The 27,383-nt window shown below is 54.6% G+C and overlaps 1 protein-coding gene across 2 annotated transcripts in view; it reads left to right on the top strand.

Annotated features, from left to right (window-relative positions):
• Nucleotides 1-27,383, top strand: part of UNC5B (unc-5 netrin receptor B) — a 77,591-nt gene that overhangs the window by 36,204 nt on the left and 14,004 nt on the right. For both annotated transcript variants that reach the window (XM_065893733.1, XM_065893734.1), the window contains exons 2-4: nucleotides 21,725-21,949; nucleotides 26,372-26,515; nucleotides 26,981-27,084. In XM_065893733.1, the coding sequence (XP_065749805.1) occupies nucleotides 21,725-21,949; nucleotides 26,372-26,515; nucleotides 26,981-27,084 (473 nt within the window). The remainder of the gene's footprint in view (nucleotides 1-21,724; nucleotides 21,950-26,371; nucleotides 26,516-26,980; nucleotides 27,085-27,383) is intronic.

The following is a 27,383-nucleotide window of genomic DNA, read 5'->3' as shown; positions in this document are numbered from 1 at the left end:
CCTGACCCTCCAGCTCTAGTGCTGGATCCAAACAGGACGCCTCTGCCTTGGTTGGCATGTTCTTGGGTCCTCCAGGGAATCCCTGCCATGGCCCCTCCCCAGCCCCAGCCTCTCTCTCTTCCTTATTTGTCTGGTCTTGCTGGGTGTTTGGGTGCTTCCTCAAGTCCCAGTTTAATTCCTTCCTCTCCCAAGAAGTCTTCCCTGATAACCCCAGCTTCCCCAGGCCTGTATAGCCTGTTTCTCAAAATCTAGGGCAGCAGTGGCAAAAGAAACCCACAAAAAACAAAAAGAAAAAAACAGTTCATCTTAGGTGGCTGTTTTTAAAGCCTGAGGGTGACCGTGTGGTGTGTTACGTTGAGAAGAATTCTAGGGCCACATCATCTGCTGTGGGCACGGGATTGGAATATGGTAGCACTGATGCCAGGTATTTGCAATCACTGATCCAGGGCTAAATCCCAAAGTTTTGTTATTACTCTCTAGTGCTTTCATGAAGGGTATCCCCCTTCTGACTCCCAGCACCCCAATATAGATTATAACTTTTCATGTGAGCAGAATCTGTTTCCCATAGATTCTAACATAAGTCCAGATACATGTAGAAACTGAAGAGGGGAATACTTACATCATTCTAGAGGTGGAAGGAACTCTAGAGACCATCAAGTTCAGGGTTGGCAAATAGGTTTCCTCTTGCCTACCAACTCTGAACAAGCAATAATGATTTCCAGGAGCTGTGTTGGTTCTGAGACTAAGATCAGGCTCCATCAGAAAGAGTGCCACAATTGATTAGTGATGCCTGTCATGGGCTTAGCCACGACAGCAATCATCCCGCAGTATTGTTATCTCTGTTTTATTTCAGTCTTCCAAATATATTGATGTAGAAACTAGGACCCAGGGAGAGTCAATCTGTCAGAGGTCATTCCGTTGCTTGGTTGAATGATTAGAGAATCCTGGCTCCTGCTAAGGGAGACAAGGTAAGGAAGGCAGGAGCTTTTCCAACACATGCTCATAAATTTCCACTTGTGCTTGCATACTTGCACTCTCTGGAAACACATATACTCACGTACACACATACTCCCAAACATATACACATACACACACGTACATAAACACATACAGACACATACACACTCTCTGCCTTCTCACCTGGCAAGCCTCATCCTTTCTCAGCTGGTGAGCGGGACACAGCGACAGCTCAAGGAAGCCTGGACAGATACACCGATGATGTGTCTGTCTAAGGCCGAGCCCTACAGCTGCAGTCTTCTTAAGTCTTCATGCAGTTTTTAAACTTTTAAACTTTTACCTTTTCCCCTTTAATATTGTGGGTGGTTGGTGTGGTAGAAACACTGTGTAAATGGCATTTAAAGACAAATTGGATTTTCTCCTGGCAACTGCCCTGGACTTCACACTCACAGGCCACAGAGCCCTTCCCCATGGGCGAGAGCGATTTTCTATTTGCCCTTCAACGGTAAATGAGAATCCATCATGTGCTGGTACATGGCAAGGGTGGCCTGCACTTTAATAAGTTTGCTTTTAAATACTGTGTCTCCAGATTGTTTCGCTTGTGCCTGCAAAGTGATGGAAGTTGCAGAGTGTACACGGTCTCTACATCAGCTCCATCCCCATCTGAACCCCCTGCCCCACAGTCAGTCCTGAGCAGATAAAGGAATGAATGAACCAAGAAATAACTCCTGTCCTGGGAGAGTCTTACAGCTGCAGAGTGGTACACAGGCAGGGAAGAAATGGGGATTATTTATTTTTCTTTAAGTTTTGCTTTTCTTTTCTGAAAAAATCCACAGGCTGGGGATGTATATTTCAAGCCAGCCATTTCATTTGCTCTCATATTGACCTCACTTTTCTGGGACTTTGCATCTTTAAGTATACCAGGTGTGCCAGTTTTATAAGTAAACAAAGTGAGATGTAATGCTTTTTTTTTTTTTCCTCCCTTAATAAAAAGGTAACTTGAGATCTGGGTTAAAATAATTATCGTATAACTTACAGTATTTTCCCAGTGTCTGTACTCTCTGTCCAGTGCTCTCTTCAGTGGTGTCTGAATCTTGAGTTTCATTTCTCTGGGTCTAGTTCCTTCAGAGTTGTGCATTCACTGTGCTGTGTGACTGTAGGCTGGTCTGTTGCCCTCTCTGGGCCTCAGTTTTTTCATCCATCACATGGGATGACTTAGGGCCAGGGCAGCAGACATGGTGATAGAGCTACAGAGGTGTAGCTACAGAGATGTAGCTACCAGGCTACAGCAGGCGGCTCCCTTTGTGGCTCTGTATCAGGGCGGGGCAAGGTTTGACCAGCAGGTCAAGGGGCCCAGCATCAGTCCCAGAGTGCTGATAACAGCAGCCTCACGCCTGCAGCCTCACCCACTTCTGTTTACAGAGTGCATTCATGTCTCTCATCCCTTTCTAATCTCACAATCACCCTGTGAAGGTAGGACTTGTATCACATTGTACGAAAGAGGAAACCAAGGCTCCAAGAGGTTGCTAATAATAAAACCCACTAGCAGTTTTCCAGCTCTTATTATGTGCCAGACACTGTGCTGAGCTTGCATTAAATTGCCTCCATTTAGTCCTCAGAACAATGCAAGGGGTGGGTGCATCTTTCCCATTTTGCAGTGGAGGAAACGGGCTCAGAGTGGTGAAGGACCTGCCCAAGGCTGGACCCCTTCATGGGGACTTGCCTCAGTAGACAGCACCTGTGGGTGCTGGAGGCATTAAAGTACACCCAGAGCGGGGAGGAGATGGCTGAGAGCTCCGGAGACAACCAGGGCCTGAGTTAGACCCTCGCAATCTATCCTGCCAAGGGAGTAGAGTGCAGGCAGGGAAGGGGGTGGGGGTCAGGGGAGCAGAGAGGGTTTTCCTGGAGAAGTCAAAGGGTGGGAGGAGGGCAGGGCCTGAGCGCCAGGGCCCCAGGGTCCAAGGGCAGCCCACCCTGTCCCTCTTAGCTCTTTGGCTCTTCGAAGCTCAGAGCCCTAACTCCTCCCCCTCCCCCAGCCATCCCCTCGTCAACTGTGGGCTCTGGGCCTGTGCCCTCTGCTCCCCACACTTGCTCACTGTAGACCCCAGCCTTAGGGGACCCCCAAAGGCTGAGTATCAGAAAGGCCACATCCCCACCCCAGTACGACCATCCTGGCCACCCCACTGCACAAGGTGCAGGTGCCGGAATAGACAGTTTCATGAGCTTTGGCGTCCTGCCCTCCCCCCAACACTGTGTCCCAGAGATCCTGATGCAAGGAGAAGCAATGGCTGAGCTTCCCAGGAATGAGGGTTTTTTCACCACCTCCTTTTTCCATTGCCCAGGAAATACCTGCAGCAGGTGGTCAGGCTCTCAAGGAAGGCCAGGGTGGCAGATGTCGGGAGTGACACTGTTTTGGTCCAGGCTACAGTGGTGGCGGTGGTATGTGTGTGTGTGTGTGTGTGTGTGTGTGTGTGTGTGTGCGCACGCGCGCGCACGCGTGCAGCAAGTCCTCTCAATCCCTGGATAGCCAGGGGCTTTGCCTCCCTCTTCCTGGGGCCCTGCCAAGCTCCCTGGCACTTGGTTCAGTGCATTTCCAGGGTGTCAGAGCTGTTGCGTTCCCAAAGGCTGCCAAGTGGGGGAGGGCCAGGGGAGCTGGGCAGGACCATATGAGCACTCTCCCTTCCCGGGGACCCATCAGCCTGGGGATGGTCCGGGGGCGGCCCAGGAGGCCAGTGCATTGGCTCAGGGATGTCTTTCAGGAGGTGTTCAGAGAGGACCTGTCCTAGGTAGGGGTCCCTACCTGGGAAGGGGAGGTCCCAGGGACCTCCTGCTTGCTCCATGTGTGTCTTTACTGCCCACCATGCCATGTCAACTTACAGACCTGCAGTGCCATCCCCAGTTCAACATATGGGAGACTGATGCCTAGAGAGGACAGGATTTGCTCAAGGTCACATTGAGTCAGTAGTAGTGTTGGGACTAGACTCCAGGGTTTCTGACTCTTGGGTTCAATGCTCTTTCCACTATAGCAGGTGGTTATGCAAATTGATGTAAATCACATGCAAATGTCCATGGCTCTCTGCACCTAGCATGGGGGGTACATTTCCTAGGGGGGCTGATGGGGATCTCCTCCCTTCACAGACTATCAGATTTGATAAGGCGCATGGAGATCATCTTACCCTCCCCAAGGCCTGGGTCCCAGCGGGCTGTGGTGATGGGGGAGGAGTGTAAGTCGGCTCTGAACTGTGGGCGCCTGGCATTCACCGGCTGTGAGGCTGACAACACCAGGAAACAGCCAGAGGAAGCCTCCAGGATGGGCCCTCAGAGTCTACAAGACGCCATGGGCTCAGCACAGGGAAGTTTTCTCACGCATCCTGGGAAGGCAGCTCACTCTCCCCAGACGCCCTGGGTCTCCATCAATAAGCTGGCCTGAATGGAGAGCCGGGTTGGGGGAGAAGATTTATTTCCTGGCTTTGGAACCAGCCATTCTCCCTGCCCCCCACCTTCTTCCTGGCCAGAGAACAACGGGACATCCCCAGAGAGGCCTTCTTGGTCCGACAGGTGCACAGAGCAGGGTAGATGGCCACTGGCCTCCACAAGCTCCCAGCCCCAAGGCTATTAGGCATTTGATGAGCCTAGACTGTCCGATCTACTTCCAGAACTGCAGCCTGAAGGTCACTTCCCTGAGGCTCTTTGAAAGAACACCAGGCTCTGGCCCTCTCCCCAGTACCTCTGGGTCTGAGAAGCATTTGTTTGTTTGTTTATAAAGGCCAAATAATGTTACCATATCACCCCAAATAATGGAAAACAAAGGTCTGAAAAATAATCAGCAGTTATCCCACCACCCAGACCCAACTACTGCTTACATATTAGTATGTTTCCTTTTAGGCTCAGGCCCAGGTTTGTTTCATGGTGTAATCCAAGTTAATGCTTCCCTTCACACTGTGGTCTGCTTACTTAACATGGTTACATGGACCTTTCTCTTGCGATTACATAGACTTCATACACAGCACTATTGATACTTGAGAATCATCCACACTCGGGATATACTTTAATTTATTCAACCCATTCCTCCCCCTCTATTTACCCTGGTAAATAACGCCACAGTGAACATCTCCATGCGCACAGCTTGGTCAAGCTCCTCTGGAGAGCATCCCAGAAGTAGAATTCTAGATGAGAAGACATGCCCTCCTTGACACATGTGTCTGTATTGTGGATTTGGAGCAAAGTTATTCTCAATTCATCCTAAGTCCCGGCAGATATGCATGGGCATGGGAGGTGGTAACAAGTGTTTCCCAGACAGTGCAGGCTTGCAGACTTCACCAGGTGCCCCTAATTATGGGGGCAGGGAATGTGAATTGGAGACAAAAGGAGCTCAGGGCTCCTGCCTCCAGAGTCCCTAACACGGGCCCCCAGGGACCTGTCTTACGGAGGGGGCCACTCCTTGTTGGTAATTAGCGCCATCCATCTGCAGGGAGATCTGCAGCGAGCAGAAGCCCTTTAAAGCAATTTGCTCTTTTAATATCACCCCTGTGATCTCATTTAATTTTCTCAACCAAACTTTCGTTTACTGAGGATGCCAAAGACTCCTGTGCTCTCCTAGCGCGGGCTGAGTTCTCACCCTTTCCAAACGGTGGGTCTGACTCCAGCAGCTCTGCTGAGAATTGTTTTGCCTCTGGCAGTTTGGATTCCAAGCAGAAGAGCTGTCCCTGTCCAGCTCAAAAGGGAAGAGTATGGTGTAAGAGATGTGGCTTTAAAGGTATGCAGACAGGCCACCACGGCTCCCAACTCTGAGCCCACACAGGCGGAAGGCAAGTGATTATTTACTGAGTCATACTCTGGCATTTTGTGTATACGTCGGCAGGTCCCAGGTAGTCCTCCCATGAACTCTGTCGGGTTGGTGTATGACCACCCCATTTTACAGACCAGGAAACTGAGGCTCTGGGTCACGATGACTTGCCAAGGAAGGTCCCTACCATGTCCCCTTCCTTGAGTGATCACCAGGTGACACTGTAGGGACCTGGGGTGCTGCTATCACAGTGTAATACACCAGAGGTTATGGGGTAAGTGGCTGTGTGCCTGCCATACATTTGTGCCACTGCCCCTCACAGAGCCACTCCGGGCTTGGCCCCAACTCCTCTAGGAAGGGAGACTCAGCTGAGCCAGCAGAGCTTCCAGGCTGTCAGCAGCCAGGCTGGGAGAGAGGGAGCCACTGTGATTTATGGCCACCTCTTCCCCCAGTGCCCTGCCCGGGCCGTTGTACGTACTGACTAATGGAAGCCCAGCACAGAGGGAAATAATTCTGCCAGGAGCAGGCTCCAGTGACGGGGCAAGCACCATGGCCATGGGGTGAGGACTGGATAGGGAACAGAGGGAACTGAGGCAGAGGCCAGAGACAGAGGCACATTGAAGGCTCTGAGAAAACAGATGGAGCCAGTCAGGGACTCAGGGGTGCAGAGGGTGGTACCGCCTGGCAGCCCAGTCCCTGGACCAGCTTCTCCAGGGCCCCAGTGGGGAGCCGAGAGGCGAGCCAGGAGCCCAAGGTCCCAGGTGCCCACCAGCACACCAATCTGAACATTTGGTAGGTTGTTTTTTTTTCCCTATCTGTTTATTTATTTTTGGCTGTGTTGGGTCTTCGTTGCTGCGTGCAGGCTTTCTCTAGTTGCGGTGAGCAGGGCTGCTCTTCTTTGCGGTGCACGGGCTTTTCATTGTGGTGGCTTCTCTTGTTGCGGAGCACGGGCTCTAGGTGTGTGGGCTTCAGTAGTTGTGGCACGTGGGCTCAGTAGTTGTGACTCGCAGACTCTAGAGCGCAGGCTCAGTAGTTGTGGTGCACGGGCTTAGATGCTCCGCGGCATGTGGGATCTTCTCGGACCAGGGCTCAAACCCATGTCCCTTGCGTTGGCAGGCAGATTCTTAACCACTGCACCGCCAGGGAAGTCCCATTTGGTAGGTTTTGATATTCACAGAACCTCAGAACTTCTCACCTAACCCCTCAATGACAGATGGGCAAGCAGGGGCCCAGAGAGAGTCAGGGACTTGTCCAAGGTCACACAGCAGTCAATTACTGAGCTGAGACAAGAGCCCAGGTTCCCTGCCTCCTTGGGATGTCACAAGAACACTCCAGCCAGTGTGGAGCCTATTGGGGTGGAAAGGAAGACCACGAAGAAGGCAGAGAGGTTGAGGCAAAGCAGAGAATGTGGAGTTGGTGGTTGGGGGGCAGTGAGGGTCCAGGGAGAAGGAAGGGCACAGGGATTAAGGAGGTCTACTAAGGAGGAGGATTGAGACAGCCCCAGGAGTGGGAGGGGAAGCGGGTGTCTAGTGTCCTCTATCCTGGCAGGGGCAGGTTAAGGAGGGACCCTGGAAGAACACACCATGATGGAGCCCTCTGTTAATTAGCAGGTGCCCCCTGAGGTTCTCTGCCTAGCACTGAGGGGCGAGCAGGGGGAGAGGCACCCGAAGATCTCGCCTTGTTCTTCTCCACTGGCGTCTGCCAGCTGGTGTGCCTGGCCTCACGGTGGGAAGAGAAAAGCCCTGGGGTTGAACCCCAGCTTTGCCACCAACTCAGCCACCAGCTCACCAGGCCCACCATTCACCTCTCTTGAGCCTCTGTTTCCTTATCTGTTAAATGGGATCATTCTGCCCAAAGAGAAAGTGAATCGGGCAATTTGGGCTGAGAGGAATTTGGGCTAAGTGAAGAGGAGGCGCTGGCCTCAGATCAGGGGTCTAAGGACCCCCAGTGCCCCTTTTGGACCCTTCTCCACTCCAGGCTCACCCAGGCCAGTCACATAGGTAGCTAGTGCCTCCGTGATGGGTCCCATCTGTGAAATGGGCAGAATCAGGCCACGTCCCCGGGCTCCTGGCTCGCTGCCAGTCCCTGGCAGGAAGGCATCCCCAGCTGGGTGGTGAGCTCCCGCCTCCTCATGCCAGGTGCTGCACAGAGGGGCCACGTGGGTTTGGAAGGTGTTGCCCCTGGCTGGGGGCCCAGCAGCCATCTGGGGCCTGACAACCAGGGCAGAGAAAACAACCCGCACATGTTGCAGGGCTGAGATGAGGCTTGGTCCCCTCCCTGGAACCAGGGTGGGCTGTTGCCAGGTGTGTGGGGGAGTCTGCCAGGTCACCTGGCCGCGGCGGCTTCCACAGACACCTAGCAAGCCTGCTACACACCAGGCCTGTGCCAAAGCCTCTCATACATGTGATCCGTCGGAGGTAAGTGAGGTCCTGATGCCCACTTTACAGACAAGAAAACAGAGGCCCAGGGACTTGAAGCAACATGTCCAAGAACTGGGGAATTGTCATTGCACTAAGTATTCCACACATAGTCCCACTCATTCTTCCCAGTTATCCTCTAGGCTAGGGGCTGATACAGGTGAAGAAACCAAGGCCCGAAGAGGTAAAGCCTCGCGCCTAAAATCCCACAGCTGTTGATGCTGAGTCTCTCCTGGGTGCATGGGGCTCTTTCCACTGAGAGCGAGGCACCCTCCTGATGCCTCAGCTCCAGCCAGGGCTCCCCGGTTCTGGGTCTAGGCTGGAGGAATCTGTGCGTTGCCTCATGCTGGCCTCTGGCTGCCAGCAGGGCCGGGGTGCAGCCCTCGTGGTCTCAACCACTTTTGCTTCTAGAGTGTCCAGAGGCCACCCCACGTCCCTCCAAACCAGCCCTACGGCCCCTCCAGGATACCTGGCCTCTCACTGAGCTGTGTGGAGGGGCTGGCTTCCCTTGTGCCTTTCCCAGAACCCTCCACTCCCGCCAAGCCAAGAGCAGCGGAATAAGCCATGTACTTGAAGAGTGTCATTTCAGAGGAAGAAGTACTTCCAAAGAGAGGAGGGGACTTGTCCAAGGTCACACAGCTGGGGGCATTCCAGGGAACCTTGCTGGAGTTCCCTCAGAGAAAGGGCAGGAGGAACCAAGGATGGGCTTTGCCCAGCCGGCTACCACCCATGCCCGTCTGCCCCCAGGGTCCCCTGGGTCCCCACCCCAACATTGCCTTTTCTCTTGGGGTTGATGCCCAGCAGAGGATTCACCTAATAGGTAAAGGCTTCTTCCCCAGAGAACTAAGCATCCACAGCCCCCCTTTGTCCTCCCTGCCCAAGGACCCTCCAGTCACCCCCCTGTCCAAGAGGCAGCTGGCAGGTAACAAAGAATAGGCTGAACCTCGGGGCAGGCGGCCGCATGGGGCCACATGAGCCAGATGTCACCAGATTCACACGAGTGAGCTGGGTTAGAAATGGGCCAGCCTCACCTCACGGACAGGGTGGAAGAAGGGTAAGTGTAGTTGTTCATTAGAAAAATCACAATGACTAATCTTAGACTTGGACAGCCCTTTATAGGTTATAAAACACTTTCACATCTTTAAGAAGAATGCACTGTTCACCCACCTGAATATTAAGAAACTGAGGCCCAGAAAGATGAATTTAGTATATGGGCAGCTCTTCAACCCTAACCAAGTCCGGCATGGGTTTTCTGAGCAGCCCAGCCAGGCCCTGTGCCGATTACTTTCACATTTGTGACTCTGTTTACCTGAACAACAGGCCTGGGAGATTCACTTGGGTCTCCCCATTTTATAGAGAAGGAACTCAGGTCACAGAGAAAACCTGTGGGCACAGAGCCTCAGCCACCTCCAAACTCAGCCAGGTCAGTGGGCCTGGGTCCTCTGCCCCACTCCTGACATTTAGGGGCAGACAGCCCCGGGCAGCTCCCAGGCTGCCCATCTGAGACGGGGGAGAACACTGTCTGCTGGGGAGAACGCCTGGAACAACAGCATGGTTTGGGTTTAAGCCAGAGCCTCTAGGAGACAAGCAGACCTTTGTCATTGTCCCTACTGGTGGACAGAGGTAGGGGCTCACAGGGTCAGGGGTGGAGTCTCTGGTGCCCAGTCCCTTTTGTGGCCCAGCATAGGGTGGCCACTGCTCCTGCCTCCCGCCTGAGGATGGCTTCTCCAGTTTTGCCAACCGTCTTCAGCACCCTTGTTTCCATGCCTGAGAGCCACACCTCGGCTCAAGCAACCACACCTGAGACATCCAGTGTTCCTTTCTAGGGGCCCCACCATGGGGGCAGCGAACAGGGCTGTTCAGGGATCTCCCCTCCCCACAGTCACAGGGAGGAGGTGGTAGTAGGTGGAGGCTAGAGAGGAAGGCTGGGCCTGGTAGTTTAGAGGCCTCTGACGGCTCCGGGTGTGGCCTACAATCCCGCTGGCTGGCCTCCCTCTTCCCTAATTAAAGTGTCCTTTTGAAAATGCCCTCCGGTCCAGGCCTGGCACTGCTGGGTGAGGCAGAGGCACCTCCCAGAAAGCTCAGCAGCTCTCACAGCTTCCCTGGAGGGCCTCTGAGCTCAGGACCTTTGGTCATCCTGGTGAGGCTAGGGGTGGGGGATGGGGGGTCACGAGAAGGTGAGGACCGCAGGGTTGTGCCTGTCCTGTCATGGTCACCGTCCTCCCACACCCACCTCTTTCCAACACCCCTTGCTGAAGGCAGAAGGCCGTCCTTGTTTAAGAGGCTGGAGAGCCTGGATCAAAGGCGCTATTGAAGAGGCTTGTCGGAGCGGGGGACGCCAGGGGCAGAAGATGTTGGGGGGGAGGAGGGGGAGAGGTAACAAGGAGACTTGAGTCACTACAGGCCAATTGTGGTGAGTGGGCAGTGGGTGGCTGGAGCCAGCTTTTTAGGCTGGGAGGAGAGCCCAGCCAAGGGGCCCAGGAAGGGGCATGTGGGCAGCTCGGGGCCATGTGGAGAGGTTTCCGCTGCTGCGTCTGGGGCACCTCCACCAGTGAGCAAGCCTGTTCCCCCACAGTCCCTTATGAAATCCACCTTCTGGTCAGAGCAGCAGATCAACCAGCTGGGTGAGTGCTGCAGGGCCTGGAGGGAGCCTTAAGGGAGTCTTTCCCACACAGGAAGCCCGGAGTTGACAAGGCTGGGCTGAGGATGCAGTGGGAAGTGGCAGGTTGGCATCCACAGAGGATGGGTCATTAAGGAATAAGAGTCACCCCATTACTGGGGCAAGTCACCCCAGCTCTGTGGGCTCCACTTTCCCCTCGAGTAACTGAGGGTGAGTGGGAACTAATCAGATCAGGGATGGTGGAATCTTCTTCATTGCTTGATTGGTATGGCTGTGTGGTCCTGGGCTGAGAAGGAATCTGAGGCCCTGTCCAGGCCTGCCATGATTGATGATCAATTAGTGATGTCTGTCACAGCCTTGGGATGGGCCAGGCTGCTGTGTATTTGCCCCTGAACTAGATTTTCTCTATAGCCCTTACATACTAACATCCTGAGATTCTGAGACCGACAAGGTCACCCACATCCTAGCTCTGCCTCTGGATCCTGAGACACCAGTGGAAATCAGAGTCTCTATTTCTCCATCTCTAAAAGGGAGAGGACTCATCTAGACCTCTCAAATGATGTGCAAAACTCATCATTCTCAGGACTCACTGAGCCCTTCCTTGTGCCCCACCCCATGCCCAGTGCAGTGAAGGGGGCTCAAGATGAAATGTACCTACCCTCTAGAACCTTCTCCCTGTGTGGGCCTGGCTCAAGCCCTGGGTCTGCCTCTTACCGGCTGTGTGATTTGGGGCAAGTTAGTTAAGCACCAAACCTTGGTTAGTAACACGGGGGTGATGTTGGCTGTGCCCATGAAATACGACTGTGCGGGGAGCCATTAGCCTGGCCTGGCAGAGAGCTCAGCCCGAAGATGGGGGCGAGGATGAACGCATTGCAAGAGCAGCCTCAGCTGGTTTCTTTGCTCATTCCCAACCTCGGCTTTGGAAGGGCATTTTTGATGAGGGTGGGGCCGGGAGAGGTGCAAGGACAGTTTCAAAGCAACACAGGCCAGACTTCGGGCTCTCCTCGGCTTTCCACTCTTCCGAAACCAGAGCTCCAGCCTGAGCTGGCTTCTCTGTCAACTCCCCGGTCCCTCCCCGTAACCAGCCCCATAAAAAGGGAGCGGGGCAGGAGGGAGTCCGGCTGCAGACTTTGTAATTTGGCTTGGGGGCGGCTCCTGTTCGCTTTAACCAGGCTGTAATTACGGCTGGCACCCAACACCCCTCATTACTGGAGCCTGGAAGGAGGACTCTAATTATAGCATGCTGGGTCCTGGCTGGGGCAGTGGGGGGCCAGGCAGAGCTGGCGGCTGCAAGGCCAGCAAACAGCCCTCGGGGATGGGGCCACCCTGGGCCGTGGGTGCCTTCCCCAAGGCGCCTCATTTCTCTTGCTTCCAGAGCCTTCCATGGGAAGGGTGGGGCATAGGTCGAATCGGGGCTCCTCCCTCAGGGAGAGGAGCCCAGAAGGTTCATTCATTCATGCGAGAAGCGTCTATTGAACATCTGCTGTGTGCCAAGCTGGCACTGGGGGTCAGCAGTGGGCATACACGTGTCATCCAGCCAGGGGTGGTGTCCAGGCAGAAAGTGCCGGTTAGGCCGTCGTGCTGCTGAAAACGGCTGAATAGGTCGACTGTTCTGAGCCTTGAGTGCCCCCAGCCACTCCCCCGGGACTCCCAGTCTCCCCTGGCACAGCGGAGCTCCAGGACCCTGCCCCAGGGCCCACACAGGTGGTTAAATGTTGTATCTGCCCCTGGGACCCCAGAATCTGGTGGGGACTTGGCATTAAATAAGGAAATACACCATGAGTACCTAACTAAGAAAAGGTGCTGAGGGCAATAAGGAAAAGAAATACCGGAGGAAGAGCCAGGGCCCCGGTATAGTTGGGAGGGTGCAGTCAGGGCTGGGCTCCCTGAGGAGGTGACCTTCAAGGTGAGACCTGAGGACAGAGGGATTCAGCCAGGTGAGGGGTGTGGGGGAAGGGCAGGTGTCTCCACTGGAGGCCAAGAGAATGGGAGGCCTGCAGTCTGGGGTCTCACTCTCTGAGGTGTCCCCATGCTGGGTGGAAGCTCAGACAGTGGTGGGATTTCTCCTGCACCTGGTGCCAAGAGCACTGGGCTGTGCTTAGGTCGGTCACACCCTCTCTGCGCCTTGGCTTCGCCATCTGTCCACAGGAGGCCCCTTCAGGCCACAAGCCCTCCTTCTCTGCCCCCACCCCTGACGAGCAGCAAGTCCTGTTTCAGCGCCGCATTTTGAGATGCGCTGACTATGAAGCTAGGGGCCCTGTAGCAGGGCGGGGGAAGGGGCCTGGGAGCTCCAGGCTGTCCCCACGAGTTATTAAGAGTCACCCGGAAGCAGACACAAAGGGAATTGTCCTGAGCTGGAGTCAGCCCCTAGCCCCCCGGCCGAGAACAATCGGGGAGGAAAACCTAGGCCATTTGTCCTGCTCACAGTGCGGCAGTGACGGCAGCTGGGAAAATGCCGAGTATTTCTCAGCTAAAATTAGCCACCTACTGAACCTTTACATCAAGGGCGCCCTGAAGCCTCCATTGTTTTGAACTGGGGATCCTGGGGGTGGGGGGGGATGGGGGCAGGGAGTCTCAGGAGAAACAAGTGACCGTCCCCTCTCCCAGGACCTGGACCAGCCAATGCCAAGCCAACACTCGCACCTCAAGGGTGCCCAATAAGGAGGAGCAAGCAGGGGATAGATGGACAGACACAGAGGGCAGGGGTCAGGCCTCCCAAGGTCACTGAGTGTGGGTGACTGACACAGCCTCTGGTTCCCTACTGGAGACATTCTCCCTTCATGGGTGACACTGAACAGAACCTTGGGCTAAGCTTAGGGGTTTAGAAGGAAGCACAGGAAACATAAGTAAGAAAATAACTCTTCATCCTTTCCAGAGGAAGCAGCCAGAGCGGGCTTCGCTCTTTGCTCGTGGTAGACAGTTTCTACCACTGGAGTCGCAAACCCGGCTCAGAATCTTCCCTCTGCTGCTCAGCGACTGTGTGACTTGGGCCAGTTACTTATCCCCTGAGCGACTGTAGGTAAACAGTGGAGGTGGATAGACATTGTTGGAAAGATAATATAGATGAAGTAGATAGTAACAATGGTAATAATAATAAAAAAATAATGCAGCTTATACTCAATAAGCCCTTTTGATGTGCCAGGCACCGCTCTAAGCAACTTGTGTGTATAGTGTGTTTCCTAGAAATATTATTACTCCCGTTTTGCGGATAAAGGAAACAGGCCCAGAGAGGCTAAGTAATTTGCAAGAACACAGGTGCAGGTGATGGGTATCATGATCTTGATTACCACACACCAGGGGCCTGATTCAAGCTAAAGCAAGCGGCACCAATGCTGCCATGTAATTCCTCTAGTTCCTCTTGAAAGGCCTCCAGCTGAATCCTAGAAGTGCTCAGGGCAAGGAGCTGACCTGTACTGAGCACCATTATGTGTGCTAAGTGTTTTATATTTCTGTTGGGAGGCACGGGAGTGTCGAGCAGTAGACCAGCAGCAGCACCTGGGAACTTGTTAGACGTGTACGTTCTCAACCCCCGCCACAGACCTGCTAAGTGGAAACTTCTGGGGGGAGGCGGAGGTTTTACCAAGCCTCCAGCTAATCCCGGGACATGCTGCAGTTTCAGAACCACTGGCATAGAGGTTAATGAGTATGATCTTAGAGTCAGGGAGATCCAGATTGAAGCACTGACAACCCTATTCTGTGACTTTAGGCAAGTTACTTAACCTCTCTGTTTCTCAGTTTCCTTACCTGCAAATTGGGGATCAGAAGTGACGTCATGGGCACGGGCAGGTCTGCAGAGGGTATGGGAAAAGGGCTGTGCAAGGGGCCTCCTTTGTTAGGAAGGAGGCCCCCCAAGCCCACCAGCCCCCATTTGTCATCAGTAACGGCCATTGTAACCACCTCTGAGGGGGCCCCAGCCTGAACTCCACAGCTGCCAGAAGCCAGGGCCAGATGGAAGAAGGGCTTTGTGTCCAGGGAGGGGTCCTTCCATGTGGGGTTTGTGTGTTTTTAAAACATAATAATAAGCGGGCTCCTCTCCCCGCTCTCTCCCCACTCCCCACTGAGCACATCCACCTCATGGTGAATGGAAGAGATTTTCCATGCAGTGGGAGGTCAAGTCTGGCGAGAATTAGCCGGTGTCCAGGGGCTAGACTGTGATTACGGATGATAAATGTGCCCAGCGTGGGGCGTTTCTCTCTCTCTCACCTCCCGCCTGCCCCCCATCCTCCCCTCCCAGGCCTGCTCCTCAGTGTGGCACCGCCTCGCACCAGCCAGCCCTGCTCAGCTACAGATGCCCACCCCCTGCAGTTGAGCCTGGGGTGGGGGGTGTCCCAGGCCTGGCCTTGTCACCCACCTGGGGACAGAAACCAAGGGGCAGGGGTATCGAAGCCTTCTCTACTAGACCACTGCAGCCTCTGAGGTCTCTCTGCCCTAGTGGCCAGGGGTGGACCTGACTGAGATGGATGGTAGTGAGTTTCCATCCCAGGCATGGGAAAATACAGAGCCCAAGCTTTTACCCATAGCCATGCCATGCTGTGCTGTCTCCCGCCTCAGCTGTGAACCAGAAATGGGGCTCTGGTCCAGCTTGGCTGTTAGTTTGCTGTGTGATGTTGCATTGGTCACTTCCCCTCTCTGAGCTGGTAGAACAGGGCTCCGGGTGCCTCTGCACTCGACTTGCTGTGCTTCTGGCCTACAGGGGCTCAGGTGTCTATAGGCCGAGGAGGCTGCCAGTGCGGGGTTTCAGGCCTCCCCACACACGGCTCAGCCGGAGAAGCTTTGCCTCTCCCTGGGGCATGGGCTCTACCCAGTTAACAGAGCACATTTGCATCTGTTTTCTCAGCTGACCTTCACAGCAACACCTCAAAATTGACATGGCGGTACCTATTAGCCCCTTTTTCATAGATAGGGAAACTGAGGCCCTCTCAAGGTCTCAGTGGCAGAGTGAGGATTTGAATTTGAACTGGTCTGCTGGCTCTCAGGCCAGCCCATTCCACCATGCGCCAGTCCAGTCTGGACCCCAGGCTCAGCGTCACCATAAGGGAAGCACAACCCCTCTGGCCTCTCCTAGCAACCAGGGACAGTCTCCCATCCAGGGATGTCTGAGCACTGTAGTTTTGGTGTCCCCCTCCTCTCAGGGGTAGTTCTGGGAAATATGGTTTACCTTTGTCCTGAACCCACTTCCTTCATCTCCAAGGCCCTTGGCTTCTGCTTATTCTAGTGGCTTAGATTCTGGTACGTCTTAAATAAGCCCGTGGCCTTGACTTCCACCCCATCAGGACCTCCCACCTGCCAGGTGTGTCTCCACACTAGGCTCTGCCCAGCCCCAGCCCCTGGGAAGGAGCACATGGTCTGGCACGGGTCCTGCTGTCGGGTGGCGACCGGGCTCAGACTCCTGGCTCTGTCTTGCAAGCTCCACTCCCGTCCCAGGGGACGGGTACCCTGTCCTGGACCCCATGGGGGACACCAAGAACCATGTGATGTGCTCCCTGCTTTCTAGAAGCAGCCACCCACAACTGCCAAGCAGCCTTCGAGCTGCCAGAAGCAGGGAGGCGCCAGCAGACCCCCACCCTGGTCACCTCCCCTCCCTACATTTTAAGCGGATTGTGAGCAAAATGGAACTTGCCCATGAGGAAGCCAGGTGGTGAGGAGATGCCAAACGGTGTCTTGTGAATATTTGAGAGAAAGGCTAGATGGCCAGGGGGGCACGCCGCAACCTTCAGAGGCTGGAACGCTGTCGTGGGGAAGAGGAAGCACACTGTTTTGTGTAACCTCAGAGGCTGAAATTACAGCGATGGCTGGAGCCTCCGACAGCAAATTTCAGCAGAAAGTAAGGAAAGCTTTTCTGTTAGATCTGTCTAAAGGAGAGCCTGGCTGAGAAAGGCAGTGGTGAGCTCCCTATCCCTGGAGGTATGTGAGTCAAGGTTGGATACGGAGTTGATGGGCAGGGGGATGTCGTACGAGATGACCCTTGCAGTAACCTTTATCCCTGTGATTCAGTGCATCCAAGTGAGCCCCGCGGACAAGACACCCCATACAGGCAGGAATAGGTAAATGAGAAGCGAGGGTTTGAATGGTGCCCACCAGAGAGACTCTAGTGGTCATTTTCATCCGAGGCCGGGGTGGGTGGGCTGCGGCATGGTTGGCAGAGCCCAACAGTAAATAGTTCCTCCTCCGCCCTCCCAGCCTCCCCCCAACGCTGTGCATTAGGATCCCAGTAGGTGCTGGGTCTTTGCACCAGGAATAACACTGGCAAGAAAGGTGACCCCACTTTAAGCAAATTTGCTTCGTGCAGAAAAACTTTACCCAACAGCGCCCTGTCCTGCATTAACATATTCCCCATCAGGCATCTTCAAATCTCAAAGTGTGAGGACCATAGTGGGGCTCAAAAGATTGACTCTACCAACTTCCCGATTTGACAGATGGAGGCCCCGAGGCCTGAGAGGAAGGCCACACAGCAGTGCCGGTCCCCAGCTGGGGTGAAAACCCAGGGCTCCTGACTTCAGTGGTTCTCTTCCTATGTTTGACCATCTTTGGTTACATCTGTGCAGGGATGCGTTCTCTTTCATACCTTCATTTTGGATTAGCTAGGCCATTCGTGTATGCAGCTGTAAAGGCAGGTTGCATTTTTGCAACTATAGGTTCAAATGAATTCTGCCATTGGAAAACCACACTTTATGTGGGCCATTTTCACACCAGGGGGAAATTCATATCTGGCCTGGCGGTGGCAAAGACTCCTCCTCCTGGGGGACCTCTTCCTCGGTGTTTTATTCTCCTCTGTGAAGATGGGGCAGTGGGGAGAGCAGTAGTGAAGCCAGGGAGACAGGTGACCGAGGGATACGGCTCCAAGCCTGGCTTCCTCCCGCTGATCAGGTGACCTCAGGCAAGTCCCTTGATGCCCCATGTCTTCATCTGTAACATGGGAGGATAATGCTCACCTTGGGGGTTGTGAGGAGTAAATTAGATGAACTATTTGAAACATCTGGCAAATAATTCCCAGTTCAGAAGTCAGATTCAGGTGTCTACCTGTCTGGATGTGCTCCCCAGCTCTGCTACATACTAGCTTTATAGCCCTGTATCAGCTACTTAAACTCTCTTGGTCTCAGTTTCCTCATCTGTAGTATGAGGTTAATAGTAGTACCTAACTTATAGAGATGTGGTTCCCAAAGGGATGTGGTTCCCAACCTGTGTGCCCAGGCACTCTGGAATGCTACAGGGGGTGCTGTGGGATATTTTTAATCTCCATGGAAACACAGCAATACTGGACAGATGCCAGATACCACAACAACTGCTAGCTCAAGATAGCTTACAATTTCAGCATGACACACACTTCTTTCCTTTAGATGGCACCATACCTTTGCAAAGCTGGGAATTTGGCATTTGGGAGTACTCTGAGACAAACTGTGAGGGCAGCAATGTCTCCTATGATTCCAAGACATCCCCATTATAAGTCATTGTAGCTATATAGGAATGTAATACAAATATTACCTTTCTTTCAATTTATGTGTATTATTTTTTCCAATGGATACTAAGTTGTTAGGATATACACACACCCACCCACAAACACGTAAGCTGGTTGGATCTAACTACTTAATAAACAAAACCACTAGGAATTTCTTTTGGCCGTGGGGTAAAATTACTGGGTAAAAATTACCAAGACACTAAAGACCAAAAAAGTTTGGAAAACTCTGTCAAGGATTGCCGCAGGGCTCAGTGAGTTAATATAAAATCACCCTCTGAAGGCCTCTGGCAGAGGGGGCACCCAGGAACCCCCAACTTCATGATTCTTCCTCCTCCAAGCTGAAGAGGGAAGGCTCAGGTGTCCCCCCTCCAGGACACCTGAAGAACCTTCCTCAGCCGCTAAGCCCCAAGCCAGGGCCAAGGAGGAGGGCACATGTCCACTGGTCAGGACAGGGGCCCAACTCAGTCACTACCCAGGCCCTGGCAGCACCTCCCACACACCTTTAATTTGTGTTCACTGAGCACCTACTGTGTGCCGGCCAGCACGTAGTCCATGGTGGTCCCTGTGGGGAGGAATCTCAGGTCGGCTCTTGCTGCTGCTTCCTTGTTTCCTGCAGGACGTCTGAGGGACGGGGATGTGGGAAAGCGGGCAGTGGCTGCATAGAGAGCCACCCAGGACTGTCCTGAATGACAGGGAGGCAGTGATGAGGATGCCCAGCCATCCTCTTGCCAAGACCAGGGCTGAGTCTTCGTGCCAGGGCTGAGAGGAGGGGTGGGGTGGCAGGGTGGGGCACGGGGCCGCCAGACTCAGGCCTGCTGCCCTAATGGATGTCTAATGTTGACTTTCCTCAGTCGAGTCTCCGCCTGCTTTGTAAATGAGCCACATTAGGGTCATGAAACAAAGTCATAAATGCAGCCCGCAGTGCCACAGAGAGCCAAGGCGGCCGTCACCTGGAGGCTGTGTGGTTAGAAGGTAGGGCAAGCCTGCAGCTGCATCCGTGGGTTCCCATATACCTGCTCTCATGGCCACCATCCCCAGAGGGGGGTCCAGTCCCCCTATTTCACAGATGAGGTGCCTGAGGCCAGTCAGGACTGGTTCAGACCCTGGGGTGTCTGAGTCTGAAGCCTGAGCCCTGCCCTACACTCCTCAGGCCTGAGACTGAAGCAGGGATGCTGGTGGCGGGAGGTGGGCCTGGAGTCCTCTTGGCTGCACCCTGCTCTCCCTAGAACTGCCCGCCTGGCGGGAGGGCCATAGTGAGCAGCTCTCAGGCCACCGGGAGACCCATGTCCAGCTCCCTGGGCACTGTGTCATCTCGCCATCAACTGCCCACATTCCCAGACCCTAGGGGCTGCCAGTTTACCTACAGAGAAGGTGTCTCCCTGTCTGGCAGAGGAAAGCAGGTGTTTGGGAGCCCTGGCCTCGGGAATCCTCGGTGCTTTTCTTAGTTTAGATGCCCACTAACCAGGTGACCTTGCGTCAGTTTGATGGACTTCAATTTCCCAAGCTTTGAAACACAAAAAACAGTCCTGGCCTTGTTGGCCCTTTGATGAGAGAGCCCCCATAATTGCAGACACCCGGCCAGTGTCAGGGTGTATTAGGAATCTCAGGTATGGGGACACCCACAGTGTTATGGAGCCGCTCCAAAGATAGGCAGTGTGGAGCCCCGGGCAACACTGAAGTCTGGTTTCTTGGGTTCAAACCTTGGTTCTGCCTCTGGCCAGCTGTGTGACCTTGGGCAAGTTGCTTAACTGCTCTGAGCCTCAGCTTCCCCATCAGTAAACTGGGGACCAATATAATATACCTTACAAAGTTGTTGCAAGAATTAGGTAAGTTAACTGTGTAAATGGAAACATAGCAGTTAATTCCAGGGAAGCATTAGTTGCTATTTTGATGCGGCAGTTTGTACCTAGGCTCCTCCTAGGCGCTCGTGCATGTTTATCTCATATGATCCTCAAAAGATCCCAGAGAGAGGAGGAGTGCTCACTTCCCTTCCCTCTTCAGAGACAAAGTAACGAGGTTGGAGTTAAGGGCTCTCCATGGGTCACAGGGAACATGCTGGATTCATCCTTTTTCTTGCTGGCTTCCCCTTCGATCCCCCAGGTCACGCACACATACCCCACCCACAGCCCAGAGCTTGGAGCCAGTGACAACCCACGCATTTTCTCAGAGCCTCCGTCTTAGCAGAAGCTGTGATCCACAAGGAGATGACACTGATAAAGCATGCTAGGCACATTTTGTTCATTCTGCTCTTGAAGAACCATGTGTCCCTTTGGCCCCTCTGCCCAAAGGGGGACTCCCCATACCTGAGAGTCCCATGGCCTCCTGGGGCCCCAGCTCCACTTGATGGACTGGAGCTCTGGGACAGTGACAGGACTGCACAGGCTGGCGAGGGGCTGGGCAGACACATGCACCCCTGCAGCTTAATTCGTTATTTCCTCGGGAGCAGTTAGCAGAGGAGGACAAGCCCCCTGCCGCTTGTCCCCAGCCACCTGATTGTTTGGGGCTTGGCATTGGAAAGTCAATTTTCCTACGTGGATTGTAAACCAGTAGCCTGGCCCAGCCTGGTTTCCCTCCCTCCCCACACTGGTGGTGGCCAGGCCCCTCTCCCTTCCTGTTTGTCTCACCTCCCGAGGTGCTGTTCTTTCCAGGGAGCCAGCCGGTTTCCATCTGGCCCCTTTGCGGGAGGAGATGGCCGCCTGCACAGCCTCACTGCCTTCCCAGCCTCCCGAGTGCCCTCATCCATAGGGCCGACGGTGTGGATTTGGCTGAAGTGGGAAATGCTAAGGGGGTGGATCAGAGCCACAGACCAGAGGAAGGGAGGGTCTGGGGGAAGGCTACAGGGAAGGTGGTCTCCCCTGCATGCTGCTGCCTGCCGTGGGCTTCCTGGAGGAGGCAGCACTCTGGGAACGAGCACCAGGGAGCCCAGGCCTGCTGCTGCCACCCCACCTCAGCCCACCCTCGCCCCTGTGGGCCCTGACTTGTCTCCCTGCCTCCATCAGCCTGGCTGGCTGGGGCTGCACAGGGCAGCTGTGGCTTCGGGGCAGAGCCGGCCTGGTTTGAGCTCCAGCCTCAGGCCCATTTCCAGCTCTTCACATACTGTGGCATCGCCGTGGGAAACTGGAGGGAGGCCGGGGACGGCCGGTGGGGAGAGCTGGAGAGGGGTGTCCTTGCCCTGACGGGTCACCTCACCTCCCTGGGCCACCCTGACTCCTCCATCTGTAAAAAAGTGGAATCACACAGCATCACAGGGCTGGGACTGGCTCCAAAACACAGCCTCTTAATAGCAGGTCACAGTGGGGAAACCGAGGCCACAGGAGTGTCAGACCTCGCCCAGGCCACAGAGGGCGTCCCAGCAGGTCTCCTCCAACTGCCTAGCCCTCCTCCTCCCCCTGGCCTCCTCTCTCTGCCACGGCCCCCAGGGGATGGAGGGGACCCGGGCCTCCCAGCCTGTGGCCTCACGGAGCCCTCCCACCCTCCACCCTCTGCAGGCACTGATTCTGGCAGCGAGGTGCTCCCAGACTCCTTCCCGTCGGCGCCGGCAGAGCCGCTGCCCCACTTCCTGCGGGAGCCGCAGGACGCCTACATCGTGAAGAACAAGCCGGTGGAGCTGCGCTGCCGTGCCTTCCCCGCCACGCAGATCTACTTCAAGTGCAACGGCGAGTGGGTCAGCCAGAACGACCACGTCACGCAGGAGAGCCTGGACGAGGCCACCGGTGAGCCCACCCCACTTGCCGGGCAACCGCAGGTCACCCCAGGCCCAGAGGGTCCTGGGCCTGGCTCCACCCTGGCTCCGTGTGAGACCTCATACAGCCACGGCAACCCCGGGCCTCTGTGTCCCCTCTGAGGTTCACCCTGGACCAGTATTTCCCCAAGGCTTGGCCGCTTGCCCTGTCTGACTGGGTGACCAGGTGAAACAGCACCAAATCCCTTGCTGAGGGTGAGCTCCCTTTCCCAGTTACCTTCCATCCTCTGCTTACATCAGAGAGCAGGTCCAGTCGGGGACAAGGTTCTTCCCCGCTCCCCCAGCATCTGCTGTGCTTCCTGTTTAAGGAAGAGGAGCCGGCTCTGTCTTGCAGCCCTGCCCCCAACACCCAACCAGAATTCTAGACCATCGCTAGTTTCACAGGTCCTCTGTGTTGGTGAGAAGTGATACTGTTTTTGTTCACAATAATGATGCAACGCTTCCTTCATAGAAATCAGTTGGCTTCGGTTTTTTTAAAAAGGCCTGTAATATTAAGTAAATAATCATAGAGGTGGTGCTAGGATGCAGCCCAAGTCCTGCAGGAGGGGAGAGTGGCAGAAGCGTGGGAAACTAGGAGGAAGCGTGGGATGTGTGCAGGACCCTGGGCACCCCCCACCCCAGGCAGGAGGCAGAGCCTGGGGCTCCTCACATCTCCCAGAGCCCAGCCCCTGTTTACAGTACAGGAGCTTCGGGGGTGGAAATCCTTTCCCCGACTCAGGCCAGGAAGGGGGGCCACCCACTGCGGGTCACCTGCGGACGGCCGGCTTTGGGCAGCCCCAACCAACCCCAGGCTCGGGGTGGCTCCTTTGCCCCAGGGCCTGCCTTGACTTTGATTTCATTTTTACCATCTCTTCCCTGACCTTTTCTTTCTCCTCCTTTTTCAGCCCTCTCTTCTTTCCTTCTGTCTCTCCTGCTTCTCCCTTCTCATCCCCGTCTCCTTTTGTCTCCTTTTGTGTCTTTTTTCCCTTATGTTTCTTTCTCTGCCTGAGTCTCATTCTTGTGTCTCTCCCCTGACATACCCTCTTTCACTCTCTCTCCTTCTTTCTTTCTCCTTCAACTTCTATTTTTCTGTGAAAAGCTGACAGATTTCAGAACCACTCAGGCTTAAAATCATACCCCAGAATGTACTTAATGTCATTCAATGCTGTACCCTAAAAATTGGTTAAAATGGTAAGTTGTAGGTTATGTATATTTTACCAAAAATTTTAAAGAATTCCAAGAATTTTAAAAGTTAGAGTTGGAGTCTCATTCTCACTCAAAATCTAAAACTAAAAAAACGATTTTTAAAAAAAAATATTTATTTATTTATTTTTGGCTGCATCGGGTCTTGGATGCAGTGTGCGGGCTCTTCGTTGCCGTGCGCGGGCTTCTCTCTGGTTGTGGTGCACGGGCTTAGTTGCACCGTGGCGTGTGGGATCTCAGTTCCCTGACCAGGGATCAAACCTGCGTCCCCTGCATTGCAAGACAGATTCTTAACCACTGGACCACCAGGGAAGTCCCAAGAAAAGGATTTTTTATTCTTTTTTTTGGCCACACCGCACGGCTTGTGGGATCTTAGTTCCCCAACCAGGGATTGAACCTGCGCCCTCGGCAGTGAAAGCATGGAGTCCTAACCACTGGACCACCAGAGAATTCTCCAAAAAAGAAACTTTTAAAAGGAAAAAAAACCCATATCCCAGCTGCCCACATGCTCTGGCTGTGTGACCCTGAGGAAGTCACTCAACCTCTCTGAGCCCCAGTTTCTCTCGTGGTAAACTGGGATATTAACAGGTCTTGGTGAGGATGGAACAAGGTGGTACCTGTACAGCGTTGAGCACAGTGCCAGGACCCAGCAGGTGCTCAATAAACACCTGTTTCCTCCATCTTCTTTTTGGGTTTTTGTTGGCTTCTTTCCTCTTGAAAACTACTCTTACTTCTCTGTCCCCCCGAGCCCCTCTGGCCCTGCAGAGCAAGGGGACAGTGTATCCTGCTAGGGCCCCTCACAGACCCTGTGATTATTAGTAACAGGGTGGCTCTTACTCCCCTGCTACCAGGCACACAAGTCCTGCCAGCCCTAGAAATCAAGACACTGTTGTCCCCATTAGCTACAAAGAATGGACAGTGGTCCAGCAGGCCACACCCTTGGCACCAGTGTGGCTGGTTCCTCCTTCTCTCCACCCCTAGCCCTCCCTGGCACTCTCTGAAGCCTTGAAAACAGGCTGGGGGCCAACAGGTGGGATGAGCCTATCCACTAGCTCTTGCCAGGTCAAGGCAGGCAGCCCAACTCTGGGTGTCCTGGTCCAGGCACTGCCTGCCACTGGCCATCATGCTGAGGGGGACACCTAGTCTGGGACCCAAGTCTGGGGGACCAAAGGCCCCTGTCCTCTTTGCCTGCTGGTGACCATTGCCACGGTGTCAAGCCCTGCTGGGTGGTAGTTTATCTGTCCAGCTGTTGGGTGCTTCTGAAACATTCTGGATGGATGACCCCCTTGAGAGGGGCCACTCCTCCAGGCTCCCAGCCTGGTGAATAAAGGCCAGGGCCCCACTCTCCTGCCCCGGGCCATGCAGCATAGCTTGTAGAGCAAGCAGTCCAGGCAGCCACTGGCAGCAGGCAGGGCCCCTGTCCCCCAAGAAGCCTCTTCCCTCCTGGTGTTCCACCCACAGCAAACACCAGCCCCCTCCAATTTAGATCCCTGGCCATCAGGAGGGGTTCCTCACTGTCTGGGCTCCCAGTGCAAGGGCCCCCCTCCCTCAGGATGCAGGAGAGTTAAGGCAATGATTTCACTAGGAGAGGTCCAGGGAGCTGTCATTCATTACTGGGCAGAGCTCTAACTGGGGCAGGACGCCAGATAGCTGATCTCAGCTCTGCTGGCAACTTGCTCTGGGACTTTGGGCCTGCCACCTACCCTCTCCAAGCCTCAGTTTCTCCAGATGAAAAAGGAAGGGGCTGGATGAGATCCAGATGAGCTGCCAGATTAGATTTGTGTCCAGCCTGGGCTGGGTGCTGTAATTGCCATGATTCATTTAGAATTTACCCTGAGTGTTTTACTCTGATGAAGGGACCGAGGCTCAAAGAGGCTACGTAACTTAGCGAAGGTCACACAGTTGGGGAGTGAAGGTAGGGCCAGAATTCAAACCTGTCAAGAAGCAGTCCAGCCCTCCACCTAACCACCATGCCACAGGACTACAATGTGTACACTCAACAGTCCCGCCTTTGAGGGGCTTATCAGAACCCACAAGCAACCATGAGAAGATGAGCTCAGATACATGATGGCGAGGAGGAATAGCTTTAGGAATTCCGAGACCAAGGGGGTAGTCAGGGAGGGCTTCCTGGTGGAGGAGGCCTTACAGTTCTCACACAAGCTTTGGGGAGGAGCTTCGGATGGGTGCCCTCATCCAGGAGGGTTCATCCCTTTCCTGAATGTAGAGGGTTTTGTCAAGGGAGGATTGGCAAAGACTGAGTGATTCCTTCTCTGTGGGCTGGTGGATCCAGTCATTCAGGGAGGCCCTTGGGCCCTAGCAGGGAGTCATTGAGAGGTGAGGGGTTCCCAGGAAGAGGGGCCTTCCCTCAACTCCAGCCCCACAGGCTCCTGAGCCATGACCAGAGAGAGGCCACATGCTTGCCTCATACTTGTTGAGCCCATTGTCTGTGCCAGGCCCTGGGCCACGGCAGTGAACAGGGCAAAGCCCCACCTCATTCTCCTGCAGGAGATACAGTTAACACATGAACACGTCAATAAATAGTACAGTTCCAGGTAATGGTCAGTGCCATGAGAGAATCAGGCCTGGTGGGGAATGATAACTGCACAGACCAATGTCCAGTGCAGTGGTGGGAGTGCTGAGCGGTACTTTGACAGCTGGTGGGGGTGGGCCAGCATCAGGGGGCTTCCCTTTGAAGTGAGGCCCAGCCCAAAGCTGACAGTGACTGGGAGTTCACTGGACACAGAAAGGACAGAAGAGAGTTCCAGGCAGGGGGCTGGATGTGCAAAGGCCCTGTGGCTAGAGAGGCCAGGAAAACATGAGGGCCTGGAAGACACCCAATGAGGCTGCAGTGGGTAGATCGTGCAGGGCCTGGAGGCCATGTGGAAGGTCTGGGTCTTTACACTGGGATGACTGGAGACATAGCAGGGGAATGACATGCCATTTGTGCCTTTTGAAGAGCTATCTGCAGGGTGGAAAGTCGATTGGAAGGGGGCAGCGGGCTTGGGTTAGACACTGAGTTTCCATGTGAGCTGCAGTGGTGGCTTGGGCCAGGCTCGAGGCAGATGAGATGAGAAAAATGGAAACATGAGGCACTTGGGAGAGGAGCCCACAGGACTCAGCGGGTTGGAAAGGAGAGAGATAGTATGGTCCCATGTCTGGTGTCTTCTGTCCTCAGACCTGCCCCCTGATGGCGTCTCTCTCCTCCTCCCAGGCCTGCAGGTGCGAGAGGTGCAGATCGAGGTGTCGCGGCAGCAGGTGGAGGAGCTGTTTGGGCTGGAAGATTACTGGTGCCAGTGCGTGGCCTGGAGCTCTGCGGGCACCACCAAGAGTCGCCGGGCCTATGTCCGCATTGCATGTATGCCACCCTGACACCCTCACCCCATTCTCCTGGGCCCTTTCCCCTTCCCTGTGGATCCTGGAGAGAGAATTTCACACACAGACATCAGGGCACAGGGATGCCAGCACAGAAGGCTCCATGACCCAGAACCTGTGACACCTTTGGCCCCAGGATTTCCAACGGCCCTTTTTTGCCTACTTTTATATAAGGAAGCTGCCAGCTTCCTCACCATCCCCGGCCACCATGTGCATAGGATCCCAGCGTCAGGGAGGGAAGCTTGTTCCCCCGAGTCCACCGGCTGAGGCCCCCATCTTGGAGAAGAAGTTCTCCAGGTAAAGGCCGGGTGTCCCCGTAAACATTCCCTTGGTGTGCACTGCCACCTAGTGGCTAGAATGGGGCCCTTCGGGATCCAGCTCTGCCTGACTGGCCTCCTCCCTGCACCGCCTGACTGTGCCTTGGAACACTTTTCCTTCCTTCTCCCAGACCTGCGCAAGAACTTTGATCAGGAGCCTCTGGGCAAGGAAGTGCCCCTGGACCACGAAGTTCTCCTGCAATGCCGCCCACCAGAGGGGGTGCCTGTGGCTGAGGTGAGTGGGGATATGGGGGACTTTGGGCATGGCAGAGGCCAGCCAGGCATGGTATTTACCATCAGCCACAATGCCTCAGCCTTCCAGAGCCCTCGCATTTCACAGATGGGGATATCAAGGCTAGAGACAGAGAAGGGAACCGCAACCTCTGTAGAACTCGGCGCATGCCAGACCCCAGCTGGGCCCTCCGTAGGCATAACCCCACAGGATGGGGCAGAGCTGGGGCAGGAACCCCCAGGGCTCCTTGGGTTGACCCCAGGCTCAGTCTCCTGCAAGAGAAGTGGCCATATACACCATTT

Source organism: Phocoena phocoena, chromosome 16 (genome assembly GCF_963924675.1).
Source record: "Phocoena phocoena chromosome 16, mPhoPho1.1, whole genome shotgun sequence".
Taxonomy (NCBI): Eukaryota; Metazoa; Chordata; class Mammalia; order Artiodactyla; family Phocoenidae; genus Phocoena; species Phocoena phocoena.
The sequence above is the reverse complement of the archived record's forward strand: the minus strand, read 5'-3'. Positions and strand labels throughout refer to the sequence as shown.